The 14,308-nt window shown below is 40.6% G+C and overlaps 1 protein-coding gene across 1 annotated transcript in view; it reads left to right on the top strand.

Moving 5' to 3' along the window:
* Positions 1 to 6,399, top strand: part of adamts12 (ADAM metallopeptidase with thrombospondin type 1 motif, 12) — a 50,660-nt gene extending 44,261 nt beyond the window's left edge. The window contains exons 24-25 of the mRNA XM_014161801.2: positions 108 to 258; positions 5,023 to 6,399. Of these exons, the coding sequence (XP_014017276.1) occupies positions 108 to 258; positions 5,023 to 5,138 (267 nt within the window). The 3' untranslated portion in view covers positions 5,139 to 6,399. The remainder of the gene's footprint in view (positions 1 to 107; positions 259 to 5,022) is intronic.
* The last annotated feature ends 7,909 nt before the right edge of the window (positions 6,400 to 14,308 follow it).

Raw genomic sequence — 14,308 nt, 5'->3', positions numbered from 1 at the left:
CTTACAGTTTGCGCCTGTTACATGTTCAGAGTGTGCATTGCATGGTACTGTGTGTCAGTGGGGAATAGTGTGTGTGAGTAATGTTTGTTGTCTTCTGTGTGTGTCAGTGCTCTGTGAGTTGTGGCGGGGGGATGCAGCATCGCGTGGTGCCGTGTGTCGTTGAGGACTCTAGCTCTGTGGAGAACAGTCTCTGTGACCAGAGAAACAGGCCTGACACAATCAGGACATGCAACTTGCAGGAGTGTAAGACTAACACAGGTAAGACAAACACAGGTAAGACTAACACAGGTACGACTAACACAGGTACGACTAACAAAGGTAAGACAAACACAGGTACGACTAACACAGGAAAGACAAACAAAGGTACGACTAACACAGGTAAGACAAACAAAGGTACGACTAGCACAGGTACGACTAACACAGGTAAGACAAATACAGGTATGACTAACACAGGTAAGACAAACACAGGTACGACTAACACATGTAAGACTAACACTGGTAAGACTAACACTGGTAAGACAAATACAGGTACGACAAACACAGGTACGACTAACACAGGTAAGACTAACACTGGTAAGACTAACACTGGTAAGACTAACACTGGTAAGACAAATACAGGTACGACTAACACATGTAAGACTAACACTGGTAAGACTAACACTGGTAAGACAAATACAGGTACGACAAACACAGGTACGACTAACACAGGTACCACTAACAGAGGTACGACTAACACAGGTAAGACTAACACAGGTAAAACTAACACAGGTAAGACTAACACAGGTAAAACTAACACAGGTAAAACAAACACAGGTAAGACTAACACAGGTCCGACTAACACAGGTAAGACTAACACAGGTATGACTAACACAGGTAAGACAAATACAGGTACAACAAACACAGGTATGACTAACACAGGGAAGACTAACACAGGTATGACTAACACAGGTAAGACTAACACAGGTATGACTAACACAGGTAAGACAAATACAGGTACAACAAACACAGGTATGACTAACACAGGGAAGACTAACACAGGTATGACTAACACAGGTAAGACTAACACAGGTAAGACTACACAGGTACGACTAACACAGGTACGACTAACAAAGGTAAGACAAACACAGGTACGACTAACACAGGAAAGACAAGCAAAGGTACGACTAACACAGGTAAGACAAACAAAGGTACGACTAACACAGGTAAGACAAACAAAGGTACGACTAGCACAGGTACGACTAACACTGGTAAGACAAATACAGGTATGACTAACACAGGTAAGACTAACACTGGTAAGACAAACAAAGGTACGACTAACACAGGTAAGACAAACAAAGGTACGACTAACACAGGTAAGACAAAGGTACGACTAACACTGGTAAGACTAACACTGGTAAGACAAATACAGGTATGACTAACACAGGTAAGACTAACACAGGTAAGACAAATACAGGTACGACAAACACAGGTACGACTAACACAGGTACCACTAACAGAGGTACGACTAACACAGGTAAGACTAACACAGGTAAAACTAACACAGGTAAAAAAAAAACAGGTAAGACTAACACAGGTCCGACTAACACAGGTATGACTAACACAGGTATGACTAACACAGGTAAGACTAACACAGGTAAGACTAACACAGGTATGACTAACACAGGTAAGACAAATACAGGTACGACAAATACAGGTACAACAAACACAGGTATGACTAACACAGGGAAGACTAACACAGGTATGACTAACACAGGTAAGACTAACACAGGTAAGACTACACAGGTACGACTAACACAGGTACGACTAACAAAGGTAAGACAAACACAGGTACGACTAACACAGGAAAGACAAACAAAGGTACGACTAACACAGGTAAGACAAACAAAGGTACGACTAGCACAGGTACGACTAACACAGGTAAGACAAATACAGGTATGACTAACACAGGTAAGACAAACACAGGTACGACTAACACATGTAAGACTAACACTGGTAAGACTAACACTGGTAAGACAAATACAGGTACGACTAACACAGGTAAGACAAATACAGGTACGACTAACACATGTACCACTAACAGAGGTACGACTAACACAGGTAAGACTAACACAGGTAAAACTAACACAGGTAAAACAAACACAGGTAAGACTAACACAGGTCCGACTAACACAGGTATGACTAACACAGGTATGACTAACACAGGTAAGACTAACACAGGTATGACTAACACAGGTAAGACAAATACAGGTACGACAAATACAGGTACAACAAACACAGGTATGACTAACACAGGGAAGACTAACACAGGTATGACTAACACAGGTAAGACTAACACAGGTAAGACTACACAGGTATGACTAACACAGGTACCACTAACACAGGTATGACTAACACCGGTAAGACTAACACAGGTAAGACTACACAGGTATGACTAACACAGGTAAGACTAACACAGGTAAGACTAACACAGGTAAGACTAACACAGGTATGACTAACACAGGTAAGACTAACACAGGTATGACTAACACAGGTAAGACTAACACAGGTAAGACTACACAGGTATGACTAACACAGGTAAGACTAACACAGGTACGACTAACACAGGTACGACTAACACAGGTACGACTAACACAGGTACGACTAACACAGGTAAGACTAACACAGGTAAGACAAATACAGGTATGACTAACATAGGTACGACTAACACAGGTAAGACTAACACTAGGTACGACTAACACAGGTAAGGCTAACACAGGTAAGACTAACACAGGTACGACTAACACAGGTAAGACTAACACAGGTAAGACAAATACAGGTATGACTAACATAGGTACGACTAACACAGGTAAGACTAACACTAGGTACGACTAACACAGGTAAGGCTAACACAGGTAAGACTAACACTAGGTACGATTAACACAGGTAAGGCTAACACAGGTAAAGCTAACACAGGTAAGACTTCCTGATGGCTCTTTAGCTGGATATGTCATATTAAGATGAAGGAATAGTTCTTACAATACTGAAGCTGTTTTTGTTTTATATACAGCTTTGGAAAATATTAAGAGACCACTGCAAAATTATCAGTTTCTTTGGTTTTACTATTTATAGGTATGTGTTTGGGTAAAATGAAAATGTTTATTTTATTCTATAAACTACTGACAACATTTCTCCCAAATTCCAAATAAAAATATTGTAATTTGAGGATTTATTTGCAGAAAATGACAATTGGTCAAAATAACAAAAAAATGTGCTGTCAGACCTCGAATAATGCAAAGAAAATAAGTTCATATTCATTTTTAAACAACACAATACTAATGTTTCAACTTAGAAAGAGTCCAGAAATCAATATTTGGTGGAATAACCCTGATTTTCAATCACAGCTTTCATGCGTCTTGGCATGCTCTCCACCAGTCTTTCACATTGATGTTGGGTGACTTTATGCCACTCCTGGCTCAAAAATTCAAGCAGCTCTGTAACGGTTGTTGTAGAGAGGGGACCGAAGCGCAGAGTGGGGAGTGTTCATGATTTTATTTCACTATGAAACACTCGAACAAAATAACAAAACAAAAACAAGCCAACAGTTCTGTCAGATACAGAAAACTAAACAGAAAACAACTACCCACAAACACAGGTGGAAAAAAACCCTAGTTAAGTATGATCTCCAATTAGAGACAACGAGGACCAGCTGCCTCTAATTGGAGATCATCCCAAAAAACAACAACATAGAAATAGAAAACTAGAACCTAAACATAGAAAAACAAAACATAGAAAAACACCCCCTGTCACACCCTGCCCACTCTACCATAGAAAATAACAGCTTACCATGGTCAGGACGTGACAAGCTCAGCTTTGTTTGATGGCTTGTGACCATCCATCTTCCTCTTGCTCACATTCCAGAGGTTTTCAATGGGGTTCAGGACTGGAGATTGGGCTGGCCATGACAGGGTCTTAATCCTCCACCAAATTTCACAGTGGGGGCAAGACACTGTGGCTTGTAGGCCTCTCCAGGTCTCGCACCCACTGTGAAATTTGATGGAGGATCGGTGATGATCTGGGAGTGCTTCAGCAAGGCTGGAATCAGGCAGATTTGTCTTTGTGAAGGACGCATAAATCAAGGCACTTACAAGGTTGTCCTGGAAGAAAACTTGATTCCTTCTGCTCTGCCAATGTTCCCCAACTCTAAGGACTGGTTTTCCCAGCAGGACAATTCTCCATGCCACACAGTCAGATCAATCAAGGTGTGGATGGAGGACCACCAGATCAAGACCCTGTCATGGCCAGCTCAATCTCCAGACCTGAACCCAATTGAAAACCTCTGGAATGTGAGCAAGAGGAAGATGGATGGTCACAAGCCATCAAACAAAACCGAGCCGCTTGAATTTTTGCACCAGAAGTGGCATAAAATCACCCAACATCAATGTGAAAGACTGGTGGAGAGCATGCCAAGACGCATGAAAGCTGTGATTGAAAATCAGGGTTATTCCACCAAATATTGATTTCTGAACTCTTCCTAAGTTAAAACATTAGTATTGTGTTGTTTAAAAATGTTCTTATTTTCCTTGCATTATTTGAGGTCTGACAAAACTGCATATTTTTTGTTATTTTGACCAGTTGTCATTTTCTGCAAATAAAAGCTTTAAATTACAATATTTTATTTGGAATTTGGGAGAAATGTTGTCAGTAGTTTATAGAATAAAACAAACATTTTCATTTTACCCAAACACATACCTATAAATAGTAAAACCAGAGAAACTGATCATTTTGCACTGGTCTCTTAATTTTTTCCAGAGCTGTATATGCTGTTGATTGACATACAGTACAGCAGGTAGCCTAGCCGTTAAGAGCGCTAGGCCGGTAACCGAAAGGTTGCTCGTTTAAATCCCCAAGCCAGCTAGGTGAAAAATGTGTCGATGTGCCGATGCCCTTAAGCAAGGTACTAAACTGTAGCTGCTCTGTTTTTTTTTATTTATTGCGGTTGACCTAAATCCGTGTTCTGTTCTGTCCTTGGTGTTGGTTGTATAGGTCTGCTGTGTAGGAAGAACAGCATGTCGTCTCGGTTCTGTGACAAGTTGAAGCTGCTGGGCCGCTGCTCCCTCAGGTCCATCCAGAAACAGTGCTGTGTCACCTGTAGAGGGTAAACTCTGACCCGCACTATACCCACCTCATGGACCCCTCTCATACAAAATACACACATACACATCTTCCACACTGCGATCCTATTGGTGGATTTCATCTCTAGTGCAATCAGCCAACAGCAGCCTTTTCACCATCACCATCATAATAACCCCCACAAACTGTCGTTATCTTCTTTGGGCAGAAATTCATGGAGCTATGGTACTGTGTACTGCTGCTGTGTGCAGTTTGTCTTAGCCAGTCTTGCACCTTCCCAGCTCTTCCAGGGTATCAGGCCTCCAGCTGCCTCTAAAGAGTTAGTTATGTCAACTTCTCTCCAATATCCCACCTGCTTTCCAATACTGATGAATGTAAACTCAGAATGTCTACCTGTGTAATCGGCTGCCATGTTGTTTTCTATTCAACGTTCCCCCACCACAGAAATGATAATGACATCCGGTAACACTGTGTTTACATCCCCCTTTCAGCTGGTATTTGCCTGGTATTTACAAAGACATTAGGAGGTGACAATGGGTATTTTCTGATACTTAATGAATCCCCAAAACAAACAAATTAGTAATGATAAGATAACTATTATGTCATCAACATTTTCCATGTCACTTCTGAGCAGGGATTGGCAAAAATGACAAAATACAATAACAAAGTACCATAAAGATCAATGTATCAAAATAAACCACAAAATACTTACATTTTGAAATGTATTTAATTAAAATACATGTATTTTGTATTTTATAATACAGAAGCACTTAGCTGGCCCGAACAGCAACAACATTCTCAGTAACGGTTACAGAAATGTTTTACTTGCTATAACTGTGATATGTGGATATTAATTTGCACTGACTGTATGTCACTCTGGATAAGAGTGTCTGCTAAATAACCAAAATGTAAATGTATATATGAAAATGAACATACCAAAATGAACTGCAAAGCACACTGGGTATTATTATTGGCCATGTTTCAGGGTCACGTCTAGATAGGATACAGCTTAACCTAATTCTCCTAACCTGCTACGTTAATTCTCCTAACCTGCTACGTAAATTCTCCTAACCTGCTACATTAATTCTCCTAACCTGCTACGTTAATTCTCCTAACCTGCTACGTTAATTCTCCTAACCTGCTTGCGTAAATTCTCCAAACCTTCTATGTTAATTCTCCTAACCTAATTGCGTAAATTCTCCAAACCTGCTACGTTAATTCTCCTAACCTGCTACGTTAATTCTCCTAACCTGCTACGTTAATTCTCCTAACCTCCTTACCTAAATTCTCCTAACCTGCTACGTTAATTCTCCTAACCTGCTACGTTAATTCTCCTAACCTGCTACGTTAATTCTCCTAACCTGCTTGCGTAAATTCTCCAAACCTGCTACGTTAATTCTCCTAACCTGCTACGTTAATTCTCCTAACCTGCTACGTTAATTCTCCTAACCTGCTACGTAAATTCTCCTAACCTGCTACGTTAATTCTCCTAACCTGCTACGTTAATTCTCCTAACCTGCTACGTTAATTCTCCTAACCTGCTTGCGTAAATTCTCCAAACCTTCTATGTTAATTCTCCTAACCTAATTGCGTAAATTCTCCAAACCTGCTACGTTAATTCTCCTAACCTGCTACGTTAATTCTCCTAACCTGCTACGTTAATTCTCCTAACCTCCTTACCTAAATTCTCCTAACCTGCTACGTTAATTCTCCTAACCTGCTACGTTAATTCTCCTAACCTGCTACGTTAATTCTCCTAACCTGCTTGCGTAAATTCTCCAAACCTGCTACGTTAATTCTCCTAACCTGCTACGTTAATTCTCCTAACCTGCTACGTTAATTCTCCTAACCTGCTATGTTAATTCTCCTAACCTGCTATGTTAATTCTCCTAACCTGCTTGCGTAAATTCTCCTAAACCTTCTACGTTAATTCTCCTAACCTAATTGCGTAAATTCTCCAAACCTGCTACGTTAATTCTCCTAACCTGCTACGTTAATTCTCCTAACCTGCTACGTTAATTCTCCTAACCTCCTTACCTAAATTCTCCTAACCTGCTACGTTAATTCTCCTAACCTGCTACGTTAATTCTCCTAACCTGCTACGTTAATTCTCCTAACCTGCTTGCGTAAATTCTCCAAACCTGCTACGTTAATTCTCCTAACCTGCTACGTTAATTCTCCCTAACCTGCTACGTTAATTCTCCTAACCTCCTTACCTAAATTCTCCTAACCTGCTACGTTAATTCTCCTAACCTGCTACGTTAATTCTCCTAACCTGCTACATTAATTCTCCTAACCTGCTTGCGTAAATTCTCCTAACCTGCTACGTTAATTCTCCTAACCTGCTACGTAAATTCTCCTAACCTGCTACGTTAATTCTCCTAATCATACTACGTTAATTCTCCTAGCCTGCTACGTTAATTCTCCTAACCTGCTACGTTAATTCTCCTAACCTGCTACGTTAATTCTCCTAACCTGCTACGTTAATTCTCCTAACCTGCTTGCGTAAATTCTCCTAAACCTTCTATGTTAATTCTCCTAACCTAATTGCGTAAATTCTCCAAACCTGCTACGTTAATTCTCCTAACCTGCTACGTTAATTCTCCTAACCTGCTACGTTAATTCTCCTAACCTCCTTACCTAAATTCTCCTAACCTGCTACGTTAATTCTCCTAACCTGCTACGTTAATTCTCCTAACCTGCTACGTTAATTCTCCTAACCTCCTTACCTAAATTCTCCTAACCTGCTATGTTAATTCTCCTAACCTGCTACGTTAATTCTCCTAACCTGCTACGTTAATTCTCCTAACCTGCTACGTTAATTCTCCTAACCTCCTTACCTAAATTCTCCTAACCTGCTACGTTAATTCTCCTAACCTGCTACGTTAATTCTCCTAACCTGCTACGTTAATTCTCCCTAACCTGCTTGCGTAAATTCTCCAAACCTGCTACGTTAATTCTCCTAACCTGCTACGTTAATTCTCCTAACCTGCTACGTTAATTCTCCTAACCTGCTACGTTAATTCTCCTAACCTGCTATGTTAATTCTCCTAACCTGCTTGCGTAAATTCTCCTAAACCTTCTACGTTAATTCTCCTAACCTAATTGCGTAAATTCTCCAAACCTGCTACGTTAATTCTCCTAACCTGCTACGTTAATTCTCCTAACCTGCTACGTTAATTCTCCTAACCTCCTTACCTAAATTCTCCTAACCTGCTATGTTAATTCTCCTAACCTGCTACGTTAATTCTCCTAACCTGCTACGTTAATTCTCCTAACCTGCTTGCGTAAATTCTCCAAACCTGCTACGTTAATTCTCCTAACCTGCTACGTTAATTCTCCTAACCTGCTACGTTAATTCTCCTAACCTCCTTACCTAAATTCTCCTAACCTGCTACGTTAATTCTCCTAACCTGCTACGTTAATTCTCCTAACCTGCTACATTAATTCTCCTAACCTGCTTGCGTAAATTCTCCTAACCTGCTACGTTAATTCTCCTAACCTGCTACGTAAATTCTCCTAACCTGCTACGTTAATTCTCCTAATCATACTACGTTAATTCTCCTAGCCTGCTACGTTAATTCTCCTAACCTGCTACGTTAATTCTCCTAACCTGCTTGCATAAATTCTCCTAACCTTCTACCTTAATTCTCCTAACCTGTTACGTCAATTCTCCTAACCTGCTACGTTAATTCTCCTAACCTGCTACGTTAATTCTCCTAAACTGCTACGTTAATTCTCCTAACCTGCTTGCGTAAATTCTCTGAAACCTGCTACAAATGTCAATTTTCACAAAAGCTGTATCCCTTCTAGACAAACCTTGTTTTGGGGCAGAGCTTGTTCACATAACACTCAGCTTGCTTTGCAATTGTCCATTTTTACATACACATTTATATTTAGCTAATTTAGCAGATGCTCTTATCACCCCATAGTGCCATCAGACTTCTGATACCAATGCAGAGTGATAGGGGACCACAAAATGGTGAACCGCTATAACAAAAAAAAGTATTTTGAAAATACAAATTACAGCTTTCTAAAGGATCTTGTTAAAAACCCATTGGAGAGTAGTTCAGTCCAGTGTAATACAAATTACCCAATTCTCAGAAGTATTTTAAATACTTCCCATCTCTGCTTCTAAGAAAATGCTGGGTAAACAGTAGACTATACAATAAAGATGAATGTTTTTGTCTAGTGTTTTTTTTATTGTGTTATTGTGGGGGTTTTCTGTGTTATTTCTCTCGTTCTAAGAGCTCTCGGGCGTACTGTGGCTCTGAAAAGTGATTTACCTGAAGCACAGATCTGGGATCAGCTTACGCTCCCCAAATCCTAACTTTAACCATAAGGGGAAAACATTAAACTGACCCTAGATTAGTGTTTCTGGGTAACATCACCCTACTCTAGTGCTGTATATCTATGCTGTGGTGCCCCTCCCCTTTATTAGGCTGGCCAATGAGAATGAGTTGTTGCAGGTCATCCCTCTCAGGCCTCAGTTAAGATTGCCGATGTGTTTATATGGTATTGTACAGCTGCTATTATCTTTATACAAACCTTCAGCAATAAATGCAATGACGAAAGAAGCGTTTGGTGTGACTGCTTTTTGCTTTGAATGTCCATCAAGATTATATCATTCCTTTTCACTGTTATTTCCCTGCAGTACCCCATCATCAGGTATTAGTTTGGAGGTTGCAGCCTTCTTGTGATTGTGGTGTCCAAAAAATGGGTTTGTGTGTGTGTGTGTGTTTTGATGGGTTGATGTTATGAAGTCGGAGTCCTGCCTGGCCCGTGGTGCCCCTGGTTGTCTATGTTGTCCTGACAGTATCGGTGAGATACGAGCCATATGGTCGATCTAGGAGGAAATGAAGAGGAGGATGTTATTGGTGGTAATACTCTTCAAACAGCAAAGCTTTAACACTGGCCTCAGGCTCATGACGTCAGGGGATACCATCTTCTCTCATCAACCACAACTGGTTGTTATAGGTGGCAAGGTAAACAGGATACGTTCTATAACATTATGCTCCTCAAGGTGTTTTGTGGCATTGCACATTTTCTAGTACAATTTACTGCCATGATTGCGCATGCTAAACAGGAGTAATTAATGTAATGGAATTTGGACTGAAGTTAGCATTCATCTGAATAAGTGCACTTGTTAGGATCAGGGCTATTCAACTCTGACCCTATGAGGTCCGGAGCATGCTGCTTTTCTGTTGTTAACTGATAATTAATTGCACCCACCTGGTGTTCCAGGTCTAAACCAGTCCATGTTCAGACAGGAACAATGAAAAACACAGTTATTGGTGGTAATACTCTTCAAATAGCAAAGCTTTAACTTCAAGGTCCATAGTTGAGTTGGAAGGGTACTGTATATAGTATCACAGGAGGTTGGTGTCACCCTAATTGGGGATGACGGGCTCGTGGTAATGGCTGGAGCGGAATAAGTGGAATGATATCAAATACATCAAACACATGGTTTCCATGTGTTTGATGCTATGTCATTTGTTCCGTTCCAGCCATTATTATGAGTCGTCCTCCCCTTAGCAGCCTCCTGTAATAGCATGTGCACTATGTAAGTACCTCCTGCTTGGTCTACTTGCTTTAATATGAAATTGGACTGTTTACGGCATATGTCTTTTGGTAAAAGGAATACATCCACCACCAATGTGGAGCACATACCCAGCTCAGCCCACAACAGACATAGGCTATCACAGTGGAAAGGTGAGGGGGAATATTCTCAGTTGAAAACAGTCAGTGATTAGCTACAGATGTAGGATCTTAATTTGAGCCAGTTTGCTACAGCGGGAAGAAAATCCTGCAGCAACAAGAAATTAGAATTATTTTGTGGATTATATTTAATGTACATTTTGTAGGGGCTGATAAATTTTTCGCAGGGTAAAATCAAGTCTGAAATTTCAAAGTGGAAATTACAATATTAAGAAGCCTTTTTAAACCTCAAATACATTGGAACTTTTACATATCCTGCAATACAGGAAAGTTCTCTTGCAACCAGAAGATCAAATTAACATGCTACATCTGTAGCTGTGTAACACCTAGAACCATAGCACCAGGTTCTGTTTCAGGAATCATGTTGAACTCTTCTGTCCCAGATAACATGAGACTATGCCAGAAGCTAGTCAGCCGTAACGGTACACCGGCCCAATGTGGAGCACAGTGTCATAGATACAGTCAGTGCGTGTATGCGTGTGTGTGTGTATGTATGTGTGTGTGTTTATAACGGAGCTGTCTCCATCCAACTGTAGGCCTATTACCAAACCCCATCTCTCTTACTGCTGTGATGTCATAGTGTATTGGGTTGAGTCTGTAGTAACTGCACATTGGAAAGAATCTCGGTTTCCTTCTTTCCTAGTGACTGCACTCCACCCTGCGCTCCACCCTGCGCTCCACCCCGCGCTCCACGCCGCGCTCCATGCTGAATAGTTCTTCATTAGGCAGCCCCCCCTCCGCATCTCTCTGATTCAGAGGGGTTGGGTTAAATGCGGAAGACACATTTCAGTTGAATGCATTCAGTAACTGACTAGGTATCCCCTTTCCCTTTCTCAAGATTCGTCCTGACCTGCAAAAATATTCAGTCATTTAAAATGTTCCATTTAGCAGATGCTTTGATCCAAAGCAACTTCCTGTCACGCATGCATACATTTCACGTATGGTTGGCCCCAGGAATCAAACCCCTAACCCTGGCAGAACAAGCATCATGCTCTACCAACTGAGCTACACAGGACTAGGCTCAAGTCAGGACTAGGCTTAATCTGGGTCTGGGAAGCAGCCCTTTACGTTTAGATGTCTTAATTCGTAGATTTAAAAAAAAAAATCTTTAGTGCATTTTCACTTGACATCATACCGTATTAGAAGCCAATAATATTATTCTATCTTGGTCTGTCCATTTTAGTTCTGATGATGAAATTAACGTTTGGGGTCTGTGTTAATGTTACTGCGTTGTTATCAAAGTAATGACAACCACTGCTCAATACAGGTGAGTGAATCCAGTCTATGACCTGTAAATAAACTCCTCTAGCTTGCTGTAACCAACCCGTCCATCCTGGATGGGAGATAACATGGCAAACATCTATCGCTCAGCGTAAAACAGGAAACAGCAACCTCATCTGGGTTACCAGACACCCCACCACCACACACCGGCCTGGGACACTCAGGTTACCTATAAGACTAGAACAACAGTTGCCAAGGAAAGTGTCTCTGCGTACTGTTGAATATGACTAGTTCAACAACATGATGAATGTAAAGAATAGACAATGCTTGCTTTCTGTTAACAAATGAATGGAAAACAATTAGTAACCAATTTCAGGGGCCGTTTCATCACCTATCAAGGTGAAGTGAGAATAGGAATGGATGCGTTGGTTGGCCAAGGCGGGGCCCAGTCCCTCCTATCTGGGCCCCATCAGACTGTGTGTCCTCAGGCAGTAACACAGGCATCCCTGTCTGTACTGTACTGTACCAGGCCTGTTCCTTTATTAAAGTCTCCACCACAGCCTCCTCTGACCCAGGCAGCACACACAGAGTACAGCAGGCCTGGGGCCCAGACATCATATCTACGGTTGGCTCTCACTGATGGAATATTCTAGAATGCAACTTTCCAGGAGAATGAGATTTGCCTTTAGTTTCGCCTAAGTATCAAATTTCAAATCAAATCAAATTTATTTTTATATAGCCCTTCGTACATCAGCTGATATTCTCAAAGTGCTGTACAGAAACCCAGCCTAAAACCCCAAACAGCAAGCAAAGCATGTGAAAGAAGCACGTAGTGTAACAATGAATTAAATGTCAGTATCACTCATTGCTTTAAAGAGTGAGCATTTCATAGAGTATGCTACTTAACTGTTGCTACATATCCAAGTTGAAATAGTAGTTTTGTTTTGTTTTGTTGAACACTTTATTTGCACTTACTAGGGTAATTGTTTTGTAGTCACAACATTTAGATTTCCATTTCTATTCATTTTGCTACATTGTAACCTAATGAACACAAGCTGAATTACAGGCATATTTGAAATACTACATATAATATGATATATGATTTATATTGATTCTTAAAGAAACCTATTTTCTCATAGAGAAATAGAGGTAGAGAGAATATAAATCCCACCTGTCAAATTACTGACATGTAATGATGTTTTTGTTTTTGCACGGTACAAAGCCAGCTCCTGCATTGATGGGAAGGGCCCTTAAGTAAGCATTTCACTGTTAGTCCACACCAGTTGCTTGCAAAGCATGTGACGAATAACATTTGATTTGATTTGCAGCTTGCAGCTGGAGATCAGAAAAACATTGGCCTGTGGTATTGTCTTTGCTTTTTGAACTTTGATGACAAAGCTCTAAGATAGATCAATAAAGATTTGGTAAACACTAAACCCAGGGAGGGCAGAGGAAGATGAGACTCAGGCCACCCTCTGGTACCTCCAAAGCTCACTTATATTGCGTTTAGGAGAAAAAAACACAGGCATGGTTGCATTTACAAATCATTTTCTCTTCGGCTTCTAAAGAAATCCTGCAAATCTTTACCACATCTCAACTCTAAAACAAATCCATCTTTCTAGGCGACACCTGCAAAGAACATTATCCTCTGTTTGAAGGGAAAGCAAAACAACTCAATAGAAAGTGGTTAGAGTAAACTTTTACCCAGAAGAAGAGATTTTCCCCTCAGAGAGAGAGTTATATAAGGAGATATGGATTTATGCTAGCTGGATAAAGGTTTTCAAGGACATTCCTGCTGTGTCTAATGGGGTGGTAACTATAGATGGGGCATTCAGTCTGTCAGCGAGATAATGTGATATTGGCTCTCACATTTCCATGAGAGGAACACAGGCTGCAGTTTAGCAATTGAGAGTGATAATCAAAAAGTGAAAAATACACAGTAACTATCATTAAAAACATACAGGGTAAGGAAAGGCCTCAAATGGGTCGGGGTTAAAAGAAACGTCCAGTAATAAACTGAGTTACAAAATATTAGAAACACCTGTTCTTTCCATGACATAGACTGACCAGGTGAATTCAGGTAAAATCTATGATCCCTTATTGATGTCACTTGATAAATCCACTTCAATCACTGTAGATGAAGGGGAGGAGACAGGTTAAAGACGGGTTTTTAAGTCTTGAATCAGTTGAGAATGGATTGTTTACGTGTGCCATTCAGAGGGTGAATGGGCAAGACAAAAGATTTAAGTGCCTTTGAACG

Source organism: Salmo salar, chromosome ssa20 (assembly GCF_905237065.1).
Source record: "Salmo salar chromosome ssa20, Ssal_v3.1, whole genome shotgun sequence".
NCBI classification, from domain to species: Eukaryota; Metazoa; Chordata; class Actinopteri; order Salmoniformes; family Salmonidae; genus Salmo; species Salmo salar.
Note: the sequence above shows the minus strand (reverse complement) of the source record. Positions and strands in the feature narration are given on the sequence as shown.